Source organism: Ranitomeya imitator, chromosome 1 (genome assembly GCF_032444005.1).
Source record: "Ranitomeya imitator isolate aRanImi1 chromosome 1, aRanImi1.pri, whole genome shotgun sequence".
NCBI classification, from domain to species: Eukaryota; Metazoa; Chordata; class Amphibia; order Anura; family Dendrobatidae; genus Ranitomeya; species Ranitomeya imitator.
In genome coordinates this window covers 781,949,970-781,962,916 of record NC_091282.1, presented here as the reverse complement: position 1 = coordinate 781,962,916, position 12,947 = coordinate 781,949,970, and the positions used below count along the sequence as shown (strand labels likewise).

Below are 12,947 nucleotides of genomic sequence, written 5' to 3'. Positions count from 1 at the left end.
CTTACTATGGTGCCGGACCTATTTACCGCACACCAGGGACCAGTTTGCCTATATTACAATACTGGAAGAGGTCATGTTGCCTTATGCTGAGGAGTATATGCCCTTGCAATGGGTTTTTCATCAAGACAATAACGCTAAACAGCAGTAAACGAGCAAAATCTGGGTTCCAGTCCAACAAAATTGAGGTTATGGAGTTTCCAGCCCAATCCCCTGACCTTAATCCGATAGGACACTTGTGGGGTGACAGAAAAAATGCAGTTTCTGAGGCCAAGCCAACAAGTGCCAAAAAATGTGGGATGTCGCCAAGCGTCCTGGGCTGGAATAACAGGTGACGAAACAGAAGTTGGTGACTCTGTGCAACATAGATGTGAAGCAGATCTAAAAAACCTGGGTAACAACTAAATATTAGGTCAGTGATTCACAGGAATGAGAAATACGCTCAAAAGAAAGTATATATTGTGAGTTTGTAAAGACAAATGCAGACACTTCTATTTTTTAGAATAGAATGTTCATTTGTTATTTTCTGTAAATTAGTTAATAATCTACATTTCTCTTCATGTTTTGAATTAGAAAACAGTGTGCAATGTTCCCAATGCTAGAAGTAAACGAGGATGAAGATTGTCATTAACTCATGTTTATGAACACTGCTATTATTTTGAACACTTCTGTAACTACATCCTCATTCTCCTTATCAAAGCATTGAACAAGAATTCAAATCCTGCTCTTAGTTCATCAGAGCATGCTGAGAGTTGTAGTACTACATCACATTTTTTTACATGCCCATTGTAACTGCAGCCTTACTGGTAGCAGTGAGTACATCTGCACCACCGCCCAGGCCTGAGCGGCATTATGGGAAAATTCTAATCCGAGTTTATAAAATGACAGTTTTTGCTTTATCTTTATGAAAAGTTCTAAAACTTTCTAATAAACTTTGTCTTGCACTCACCATTTTCAAAATTTCTGCTTGGTGTCAGCGAACGGGGACATCTTAGTTTACATCCAGAAGTCAAAAATGTGTACATACCGAGCACACTTCTCCTAACACAGGGTTCGTAGCACTTGTATCTAATTCTAAACACCCCTGAAAAAAAACCCTAGGTCAATATCATGCTTGTATTGTAGTTTATTTATGCAATTTGTAGCAATAAATCCTCTAAAATGTATCAGTATTGGGACAACATATCAGACTATTTCTATGGTCTGGATCTGATGGTAACCTTTGCAGTCAGGAGTTTTGCTCTTCATTGACTAATAGCAGAGCTCGTAAGTGTTCTTCTAAATCTACCTGGTAGGTGATCTGCAGATTGGGGGGAATAACTCCGACACCCACCCATTTTGAGCAGAAGAGTACAGTGCTTGGCTATCTCCACCCATCCCATACAAAACTGATAAAGCAGTGCTGAGCATGCTCGGCTGCTGCTCTTTTCCATCACTGGTGATCGGTGGGGTCCCAGCAGTCGGACCCCCTGAAATTTGCAGATTATCAGCTATTCTGTGGATAATGTATAGATAAACAGTTAAGATGGCAGAAAAAGGAAACACTTTAATAAGAGGTAGACGGGGTCAGGGCGGTTTGGAATCACTTTTTCAGTGTTTTATTGATAAGTGCAATTCCCCCTAGTTAAAAAAACAAACAAAACACCCAACAAATGTGGACGAATTCATAGAATAGAAAAGCAATTGACATCAGTCACCGTCATTGCCAGGAATATAAAATCTCAGGGTTTATCTTTATGAAGCGCAAGACAGTGTTAAAGATACAGACACCGGAGGGAAGCCATGATCAGGGGGACGTCCAAGCATCCTCACCAAGAAGAGTTTGCAGCTCTGCTTTTAACCAAGTGATTAGCTGCCAAAGGCTTGTGTTTCCCCCACATTAAAAATGGTTACGAAAGAGAGCGAGGCACTGTAGTCATCACAAGGTTCATAGGCTCAAGTGTCAATCAACTGCAGTCTGCTGATCTGATTGGAGGCTTTGACGAAGGACTGATGGCGGTTGCAGAGGACGGCCAGGCAGATGGGTAGGATGCAGTAACCGACCGTCCGGGGGTCAGCTCTGGTGCATGAATAGAGGAAAAGGAAGAGCTGGAAGTAAGGGAGGAGGAAGAGGGCCGCCCACAGCCAAAACGGCAGCGCCAGCAACCGGGCCTTCAGGGAATGTGTCCATGACGCTGCCTCCCCGGGGTCTTGTGGTTTCAGCTGTACGTGTTCCAGCGCTAGTCTGTTGTAAGTCTCATTAATCTCAAAGACGTAATAGAAGGCGGCTGCACTCACAAGGAGGTAGAGGCCGACCCCGATCCATCCCATCCGCTGCCGAAAATTCATCATTCTCCATGCTCCGCATCTGCAAGGACAAATGTTCACAGGGGCATTAAAGGGCCGGTGTCTAGTCTTATGTGTACGTTGTAACAGCGATGTGCTGCTGCTACTTTATAAGCTTTGTTTCAAGTAACCACTAAATACAAGATCCCTGCTTGCTGTCAGTGAATAGGGACAGTTGTTTCCATCCACAGGCTTAACCTGTACACACACCTAATGTTTCTCACAGCAAAAGCTTTTCTACCAGTGATGAGCAAACATGCTCGGGTAAGGTGTTATCTGAGCATGCTCTGGTGCTTACAGTGTCTTCAACGCGCTCGAAAAATGTTTGATTCCCCGCAGCTGTTTGACGGCCGCAACACATGTAGGGAGTGCCTGTTTGTTAGACAGCCGCAAAACATGCACTTGTGGGGACTCAAACATACTTTTTGAGCACACCGAAGTCACTCGGTTAGCACCTGAGCATGCTTGGATAACACCTTATCTGAGCACATTCGATCATCACTATTTGCTACAATAGTACCCAATATAGACCATACTGTGAGTTAAAAAGCAGCAGAAGTCACTCTGATGCTTTGTTACAATGTATCAGTGCAGTGCAACAAGAACAGGGTTTTCTGAACCACACACTGGTGTATTACCGTACAGCAGCATATCGGGGCAGGAGAGACCTGTGAGGCTGCCCTTAGTTCAGAGGATTAGACTGGATGCATTGCAACAAAGCCTCAGCTCTAGGAAATATTAGATCTGTACATGATTTCAGCCTCTTTATGTTAAGAACCCTAACAGCAAGCAGAGGTCTAACATCCAAGATATTAGGAAAGCTGTAGAAATCTTCACTTACACAAGTGACATATCACGGACACGAGAAACCCACAATCCGCGGATGCAGAACAGGAGGAAGCTCCGCTCACAGCGTCTTGTGACCACTTTGCATAACGACAGATGTCACAATGAGGGTCAGATATAAAGCCGCAGAAGCGCACACTGACTGCCATGCCATGCCTCTGCCTGGGGGGCTCTGGCCAAGGGGGCACTCTAGCTCTTCCTTGGGGAACCTGGCTGGCAAAAAATCTGCCCCCTTTCAGGGATTCCTGGCCGGGGGAAATTCTGGCCCTTCTATGAGGGACCCGCATGGGGTTAATCCTGGCACCTCTCTAGGGGTGGTGGGTGAAGTTTCAGCTCCTGGTCGGGGGAGGGGCATTCTAGCTCCTCTAGGAGTTGGGGGGGGGGATTTTGGCACCTCAGGGGTCTGCGTCCTCTTGACTGAGGTCCGGGTGAACCCGACACGGGGCAAGAGCTGGCTCCTCTGGTGGCATCTGCTCAGGAGGCAATGTGGCTCATCTGAGGGTGTTTTCTGGCTCTTATAGGGGGAGCAGGCTGTCTGGGGGTCCTGCGCTGCCCCTTCTGTAGAGGGGTGAGGTCTCTGGAGTATCAGGGACACTGTTGAGGTCTCTGATGTTCCCCCTGGGGAGCTCCTGGCTGTGTCCCTCACCTGTCTCCGGGGAGAGGTCTCCTGCTGCTCCGGTGTCAGTTCCTGCTCATCTCTGCAGTGAGTGACGCTTCTCTGCTTAAACCGGAAGTGACTACTCAAATCACATGCGAGATCCCAGCAGCTGCACAGGCGGCGGCCATCTTTACTGTGGGCAGAACCTGCCAGGCCTCCACGGACAGTGAATGCTTCCTCCATTAGCAGCAACGCGCCCCCTCCTCCTCCTCCGGACACAGAGGAAGAAATTAAAGAGGGGAAAACGTGCATTCCTCAACAGGCAAGCCCAAGAAAACGGCGGTGACGTCACGATCATGTGATCTCTACAGTCACATGACCCGTCACCTGATGGCTCAGCGCTTGTGTGCAGCGTGAACATTCCGCTCTATCACCTGACCTGGGGGGCGGAGCTTACTTCATCACGTGGTTACTTTTATTCCTTTTTTTTTTTAGTATAACTAAAGCTTTTACATGGAAAAGTTACCTGATGGTTTTCAGTCCGAATATTCTCTGCAGCCTCCCGGTGACTTTGTGTGAAATGTCATTAACCCTTTAAGGCGCTGCCGTTCCTAACGTTGCACACCTTCATGAGAGGCAGAAAGTTTCTAATTTTCCTCCATGTCGCTGTAGAATAACTGGATTTTTGCTGGAGGGGATTCCATTTTTTTTATTTTTGGGGTCTATATACTATATTTAAAAAAAATATATGATTTTTTCTATTTCTCGGAGGGTGATGAGAAGACAAATTGAACAAAAAAACCTTCTTTCCCGGATTGTTCCCTAGTTTCTCCTTTAGGGCGGTCAGCTGGCAGGATGAATCCCCTTATTTTATGGTTGTGGATGGCGTTAGATACAGATAGGGATAACTGTGGTAAATTTCTGCGCTGCTGAATCGCTAGAATTCCAGAATTATTAGTACACGTGACTTTATTATTCTACGCGTTTCCGAGTTCAGGACGCCTTCATCAGGAGGTTTCAGCAGTCCCATGCACACACAATGTTTTTTTCTTCTCAGTATTTTGTGCAAAACCTTGGGGTTTGCAGGATGCAGCATGTCACTTCTTTCAGCATATTTCACCCATTGACAGCTATGAGTGGAGAAAAAAACACTGCAAACCGCAGTTATCAGTTTTTTCTGCCAAAATCTGATGAAGTAGAAACAGATTTTGTTTTTATGCACTCAACTCAACTGGCAGAACAATATTGTATCATACAATTATTAGGTTCTGTAGAAGGACGTAGATCTGGGGATTTATTATGATGGAATATAGGCTGAACTGGATGGACAAATGTCTTTTTTCGGCCTTACTAACTATGTTACTATGTTACTATGTAACTTTATCAGCCTGCACAAGAGACAAAACCTGTACCAAGAGACAGCCTGTACCAAGACAAAAACACCACAAAAACTAATAATCTTTATTTTTATATAGCGCTAACATATTCCGCAGCGCTTTACAGTTTTGCACACATTATCATCGCTGTCCCCGATGGGGCTCACAATCTAGAATCCCTATCAGTATGTCTTTGGAATGTGGGAGGAAACCGGAGTGCCCGGAGGAAACCCACGCAAACACGGAGAGAACATACAAACTCTTTGCAGATGTTGTCCTGGGTGGGATTGGAACCCAGGACCCCAGCGCTGCAAGGCTGCAGTGCTAACCACTGCACCACCGTGCTGCGCCGACCAACTAAGCAAAACCTGCTTTTTTGAGGTAAGTTTCTAACTGCCAAGATGGCAGGATTTGCCTTAGGAAAAAAAAACGCAGCAAAAACGCAAGGTGTGAACATAGCCTATACTGTACGCACTAACCTATTGAATGTCGCTTAGTAAAAAGTAGGGAACAGTTGTAAAGGAGCAATTAATGAAGGGACTAATATACTGGTGGCCTCTGCTGGATTTGGTTATCAATATGATATTGGTGGGCGTCCGACAACTGATCTCTGTGCGGGCAGCTCCTGTATATAAGCAACGTATGGAGTAGAACATCACATATAGGAGACTAGATGGTGGCCCGATTCAAACCCATCTGGTATTCTAGAATATGCATGTCCACGTAGTATATTGCCCAGACAACGTAGTATATTGCCCAGTCACGTAGTATATTGCCCAGCCACGTAGTATATTGCCCAGTCACGTAGTATATTGCCCAGTAACATAGTATATTGCCCAGCCACGTAGTATATTGCCCAGCCACGTAGTATATTGCCCAGTAACATAGTATATTGCCCAGCCACGTAGTATATTGCCCAGCCACGTAGTATATTGCCCAGTAACATAGTATATTGCCCAGCCACGTAGTATATTGCCCAGCCACATAATATATTGCCCAGTCACGTAGTATATTGCCCAGCCACGTAGTATATTGCCCAGCCACGTAGTATATTGCCCAGTAACATAGTATATTGCCCAGCCACGTAGTATATTGCCCAGCCACGTAGTATATTGCCCAGTAACATAGTATATTGCCCAGCCACGTAGTATATTGCCCAGCCACGTAATATATTGCCCAGTCACGTAGTATATTGGCCAGCCACGTAAAATATTGCACAGCCCACGTAGTATATTGCCCAGCCACATAGTATATTGCCCAGCCACATAGTATATTGCCCAACCACGTAGTATATTGCCCAGCCACGTAGTATATTGCCCAGCCACGTAGTATATTGCCCAGCCACGTAGTATATTGCCCAGCCACGTAGTATATTGCCCAGCCACGTAGTATAATGCCCAGCCACGTAGTATATTGCCCAGTCAGGTAGTATATTGCCCAGTCACGTAGTATATTGCCCAGCCACGTAGTATATTGCCCAGCCACGTAGTATATTGCCCAACCACGTAGTATATTGCCCAGCCACGTAGTATATTGCCCAGTCACATAGTACATTGCCCAGCCACGTAGTATATTGCCCAGCTACGTAGTATATAGCCCAGCCACCTAGTATATTGCCCAGCTACGTAGTATATTGCCCAGCCACGTAGTATATTGCCCAGCTACGTAGTATATTGCCCAGCTACGTAGTATATTGCCCAGTCACGTAGTATATTGCCCAGTCACGTAGTATATTGCCCAGTCATGTAGTATACAGCACAGAGCCACGTAGTATATTGCCCAGTGATGTAGTATATTGCTCAGCCACGTAGTATATTGCCCAGCCACATAGTATATTGCCCAGCTACGTAGTATATTGCCCAGCTACGTAGTATATTGCCCAGCTACGTAGTATATTGCCCAGTGACGTAGTATATTGCCCAGCTACGTAGTATATTGCCCAGTGACGTAGTATATTGCCCAGTCACGTAGTATATTGCCCAGTTGCGTAGTATATTGCCCAGTGACATAGTATATTGCCCAGCCACGTACTATATTGCACAGCCACGTAGTATATTGCACAGCCATGTATGTAACAGGTTAAAAAATAAAAAAGAAACATATACTCACCTTCCGAGGGCCCCTTGTAGGCCTGTCGCCTGTGTGCGGTGCACGCGGCAGCTTCCGGTCCCAGGGTTGGTATGAGCGCAGGACCTGTGATGACGTTGCAGTCACATGACCGTGACGTCATGGCAGGTCCTTCTCACATAGCATCCTTAGCACCGGAACCTGCCGCTTGCCCTGCCGAGGACAGCGCGACATCGGAGGGTGATAATAAAATTTTTTTTTATTATTATTATTTGTAACATTAGATCTTTTTACTATTGATGCTGCATACGCAGCATCAATAGTAAAAAGTTGGTCACACAGGGTTAATAGCTGCGTAACCCTGTGTGAGGGCTGACTGGATGACTGGAGGGGAGTATGGAGCGGGCACTGACTGCGGGGAGGAAAGAGCGGCCATATTGCCGCCGGACTGTGTTCGTCGCTGATTGGTCGTGGCAATGGTCGTGGGCGTTTTGCCAGCACCAATCAGCGACTTGGCTTCCATGACAGACAGAAGCCGCGACCAATGAATATCTGTGACAGACAGAAGGACAGACAGAAAAACGGAAGTGACCCTTAGACAATTATATAGTAGATCAGGTGATATCCCAGCGCCACCTCCTCTATCCACCAGGGGGCCGTATAGACTCATCACTGAGATCACGTTACACAGATTCTGCATTCTGTCCTTATAGATTTTTCCTTTCCCGGAATAACCTGCAAATCTCCTGCAGCACCAGCACTTGTATGTGTGTCTTTATTTAAGCCGCCATGTAAAGATCAAGTTGTGCTCAGGAGGGGATGATGGAGAGTCAGTTTGGTTAGTTAATAATAGGTTACAATAGTCAAAGTGAGAAATGATGGGATTTGTGTTTATGGTGTCAACAATGTAGTAAGTCCGGTTGCTGGAATTATTCCATACGTCTCCTTTTCATGTTTCTTCAGCTCTTGCAAAACTCCAGTATCCGTCACGCTCTTACCAAAAATGCCGCAGCCACCATACCCTGGCTAGCTACATGACCAGAGACCAGGGTCGGACTGGCCCACCGGAGAACCGAAGGATTCTTCAGTGGGCCCAGGCACTGACACCTGCTGGCATACAGGGACAGCAGTTGCCTTCGGCCTCCGCTGCTCCTGGGGCCACCAGCCAGTGGCGTGTCGCTAATAGTGGCACACCCAGCTGCTATGGGGGCCCCCGATGCCAGCAGAGCAACAGCGGGTGACAGGAGGCAGAAGCCGGCTGCTGTGGCTAAAGCCTGTCCCCGCTGCTAAAGAGAAATTAATATTTAGCCTTCCCCACGCCCCCATGGGTGAATATTCGTTTCACTTTAATAGAGGGCAGTGTTAGCCGGAACAGCAGGCTAACACTCCCCACTATCAGGGCCGGCAGACCAGGGCCCCCGCTCACCCAGCCCACAAGGCCACTATGGAGCAGTATGTCAGGAGGGTCCATAGCCAGTGCACGCCGCATTCCACTGTATTGGCATCCCTCTCCCATCATTCCCCTCTGCCACTGACAGAGCCGCTGCGCGATGACGTCACTTCATAGGGCACCCGCTGTGTGTGTCGGGCAGATGGTAGCGCAGCGCTTGACAACGGAGCAGAGCCGGAATCAGCATGGGAGCGAGGAGGAGAGGTGCGTATTGTGTTATACCTTATGAGGGAACAGCATTATACCCTATGAGGGGCTGCATTATACCCTATGAGGGGCTGCATTATACCCTATGAGGAGGCAGCACTATACTCTATGAGCGGGGTGCATTATACCCTATGAGGGGACAGCATTATACCTTATGAGGGGGGCAACATTATACCCTATGAGGGGGTTATATTATATTCAGTGGGGGGCTAATTATACTATATGAGGGGGCTGCATTATGCCCTATGAGGGGGCTGCATTATACCCTATGAGGGGGGCAGCAATATATTCTGTGGGAGCTACATTATATTCTGGGGGGGCTACATTATACTATATGAGGGGGCTGCATGATACTCTTAGGGGCTACATTATATTCTGTGGGGGGCTGCATTATACCCTGTGAGGGGGCTAAATTATATTCTATGGGGGGGCTGCATTATACACTATGAGGGCTGCATTATACCTTATGAGGGGGTTGCATTATACTCTGAGGGGTTACATTATATTCTGTGGGGAGGCTGCATTATACTATATCAGGCTGGCTGCATTATACTTTATGAGGGAGCTACATTATATTCTATGGGGGGCTACATAATATTCTATGAGGGGGGCTACATTATTCTATGAAGGGGGCTACTGTATAGTCTATGAGGGGGCTACATTATATTCTATGAGGGGGGCTACTTTATATTCTATGAAAGGGGCTACCCCAACTCCTGCTACACAATTAAGACGTACTACCTTATATTATACCCGGATATTAGCACGTTTTACCGCACAATTGGTGGTTTTCTATTTATTTCTATGTAGCTACATAAAGGGCTCCAAGAATGATTTTCTCTCCTGGGCCCAAGGTGTTCCAGTCCGACGCTGCCAGAGACCATAAGGATATGGAGCCATGGTTATACAGCAAGGCACCCTGAAGTCCGGCGGGCGGAAAAAGGCGCAGAATCATAAATATTAGGAAGTTTGTTACTTTTATACAATCCTGTATTATTTTTTATGATTTTGTTTTCAGGTCTTCTCTGGTTCCTTTATAATGCCTGCAAGGAATATTGGATTTAACCAGGAGATAAGTGCCATCAGACATAGTTGGGAGCTGCTGATTTCTCTACTGAAACCCCCCCAAAAAACATGCGATTGGTTCATACAGCATATATGTAATTTCAAGGGGGTTATAGGAATCTGCAGCTGCCAAACTCCATCCCCTTCAAACTTCCTTAATGCCCTCCTCCAGAATCCTCTCTCCCCTACTCCTCCATACACCACTCCCCATCTCCAGACTTCTCTCCCCCTACTCCTCCAGACACCTCCCCCCCTCCTCCAGACTTTTCTCTTCCTCCTTCAGACTCCTCTCTCCCCCTCCTCCAGACTCATCTCTCTACCTCCTCCTCAAAACTCCTCTCTCCATCTCCTCCACCAGACTCCTCTCTCCCCCTCGATTCCTCTCACTCTCTCCTTCTCAAGACTCATATCTCCCCCTCCTGACTCCTCCTCCAGACACCTCTCCCCTCCTTCTCCAGACTCCTCTCTCCCCATCCTCCTCCCGACTCCTCTCTCCCCCTCCTCCTCCAAACTCCTCTATCCCCCTCCTCCACCAGACTCCTCTCTCCCCCCTCCAGATTCCTCTCTCACTCTCTCCTTCCCCAGACTCATATCCCCCCTCCTCCTCCTGACTCCTCTCCTCCTCCTCCATACACCTCTCCCACTCTTTCTCCAGACTCCTCTCTCTCTCTCCTCCAAACTCCTCTCTCCCACTCCAGACACATCTCCCGACTCCTCTCTCCCCCTCCAGACACCTCTTGCCTCCTTCTCCAGACTCCTCTCTCCCACTCCAGACACATCTCCCGATCCTCCTCCTCCCGACTCCTCTCTCCCCCTCCAGACACCTCTTCCCCCTCCCCTTGACTTCTCTATCCCCCTCTAGACTCCTCCAAACGCTTCCTCCACACTTCTGTTCTTTCTTCCAGACCCCTATGTTTCCTCCAGAATAATTTCTCCTCCTACAGGCTCGCCTCTAGATTTCTCCTCCATACTTCCGTCCACTCTTCCATCCCCTCCACTAGATCCCTCCGCTTTCCTCCAGACTCCTCTGTCCTTCTCCTCCAGACTCCGCTCTCCCCTTGTCCTGATTCCCCCTCCAGACTTTGGTCCCCTGTTCTGTCCCTTCCTCCAAATTCCTCTGTCACCTACAAATTCTTCTGGCAATGGCTAATCTCGCTTGAGATGAAAAAAAAAAAGAAAGATCCAGTTTATTGAAATCTCACATACCCAACCATTTTTTCCTCTGCCGTCTGGGTAAAGTTGGGAGACCCCCATCATTCCAGTGTATGGGGTAAATCTATAGCAATGAACATAGGGCAGGGGGCAGAGTACTGCACATGGAGAATTGTATTTTATTGGACAAATTTGAGCTAAATCCTGTCTGCCAGCCTCGGAGCTGTCAGCCGCCTAATCTGTGACTGATGAGATTATAAAATGAATCATCCGGTTAAATATTAATCAGATTTGGCAGCAAAAAAACTTGTGTCGAGAGGGTGTGACAGCTCCAGCACGGCCCGTGCCATGTGAACGTCTCCTCGCAGTTGTGTCTTTATGGCGCCACTGACGTCTTCCTACAATGAAAGTTTTCTGTGGCATCAAATAGAAATAAAGGGCAGGGGGTCCGCCACCTGATGACACAGCACTGCGCTCTGCCGGGGATACAAGCAAATAGATTTTTTTTTACTTTTGCTCCTTAGTTCCACATATTATGGAGATGAAGGCATCAAACCCCCAACGACCAATCCTCCATCCTAGGAAGACGGGATAATGAGATTTTTTGGAATTAACGGTTTGAACTTTGCCCTGATCAAGCAGAGCTGCAGTATAAAGCATGATAGGGGATCAAAGCAGCGACTAGTCCTCCAGTACAGACTGCAGCTAAGCTAGGATTATGGCGGCACGAAACAACAACCTAAAGATTTCACATAAACATATAGAAACATATATTGTATATGTGTAGCCAGCAATGTGCCGCCATGCAGTGCCCCCACCACGCCACCGCCTGCTCACACTTCTCTGAATCTCCAAACCTCATCTTATTGGTTAAGAACAATCATGTGACTCATTTCTAGAAGTCTAATAATAATAATAATTTTATTTCTATAGCGCCAACATATTCCAGAGCGCTTTACATTTTAGAGGGGACTTGTACAGATAATAAAATATATTACAGCATAACAATAATCACATACATCAGCAGATACCAAGAGGAATGAGGGCCCTGCTCGTAAGCTTACAATCTATGAGAAAGTCTAAAGAAAGTCACATGATACCTGACAACCAATCAGCATCGCAAAGAAAAATAGCCAATAGGGATTGATGTTACCTCAGAACCTGTGGCTTGAAGCAGCCAATCAGAGCTCAGCTTTCATCTACAAACCTACTGGTGAGAAATGTAAAAATGCCTCTGATTGGTTGCTAAGGGCAACAAGTCTGTGAGGTGTCTGCTGTATATTAGAATTAGTGTTCTCCTCAGCTCACGTGAACGGTCCCATAATTTGTTTCTGGATCTGGAGGGGACAGCAAATAGCGGCTGCATAGACGTATAATATGTAATCACTGGTGAACTGCGCGTGGAGCGAGTGCCGGCCAAGACCGATCTACCAGAATACAACATTGTTGAGCCCATAAGGTAAATGCTGTGAAGAAAGAAACAGCAGAATTGTTGCACCTCCCCCCTTCAAAACTGCAACAAAGAGGTCATCTGTAAAATCCATGGCAAGAGATGAGCATTCACCCAGTCCCATCCATCCATGGTGCCGACACCAGAACATCAGTACATGGCAGCACAAATGGCTTCATATGGCACTGACCCGGAGAGCCAGCTCCTGACGCCATTTATACCGCACAATGAACATCAGGTAAAAATGGGAAAAGTTGCAAAAATTTTCCGCAAGGCCACGTTCTCCCCCCAGATCCCTCCATGTCTGTGTGGGGCTCTGTGCGGCCGCTCATGTTCTCCCCTCCATGTCTGTGTGGGGCTCTGTGCGTCCCCTAATGTTCTCCCCTCCATGTCTGTGTGGGGCTCTGTGTGGCC

At 47.0% G+C, this 12,947-nt stretch overlaps 1 protein-coding gene across 1 annotated transcript; it reads right to left on the bottom strand.

Moving 5' to 3' along the window:
* Positions 1 to 1,789: 1,789 nt before the first annotated feature.
* On the bottom strand, positions 1,790 to 3,933 carry LYSET (lysosomal enzyme trafficking factor). The gene is made up of 2 exons (XM_069737063.1): positions 3,815 to 3,933; positions 1,790 to 2,344 (listed from the first exon to the last, which is right to left on the bottom strand). Exon 2 carries the CDS (start codon positions 2,326 to 2,328, stop codon positions 1,933 to 1,935), a length of 396 nt encoding a protein of 131 aa, XP_069593164.1. The 5' UTR covers positions 2,329 to 2,344; positions 3,815 to 3,933; the 3' UTR covers positions 1,790 to 1,932.
* Positions 3,934 to 12,947: the final 9,014 nt, after the last annotated feature.

Bases quoted from the DNA above. Each gene is read 5' to 3' on its own strand.
- LYSET (XM_069737063.1), bottom strand. From the start codon at position 2,328: ATGATGAATTTTCGGCAGCGGATGGGATGGATCGGGGTCGGCCTCTAC.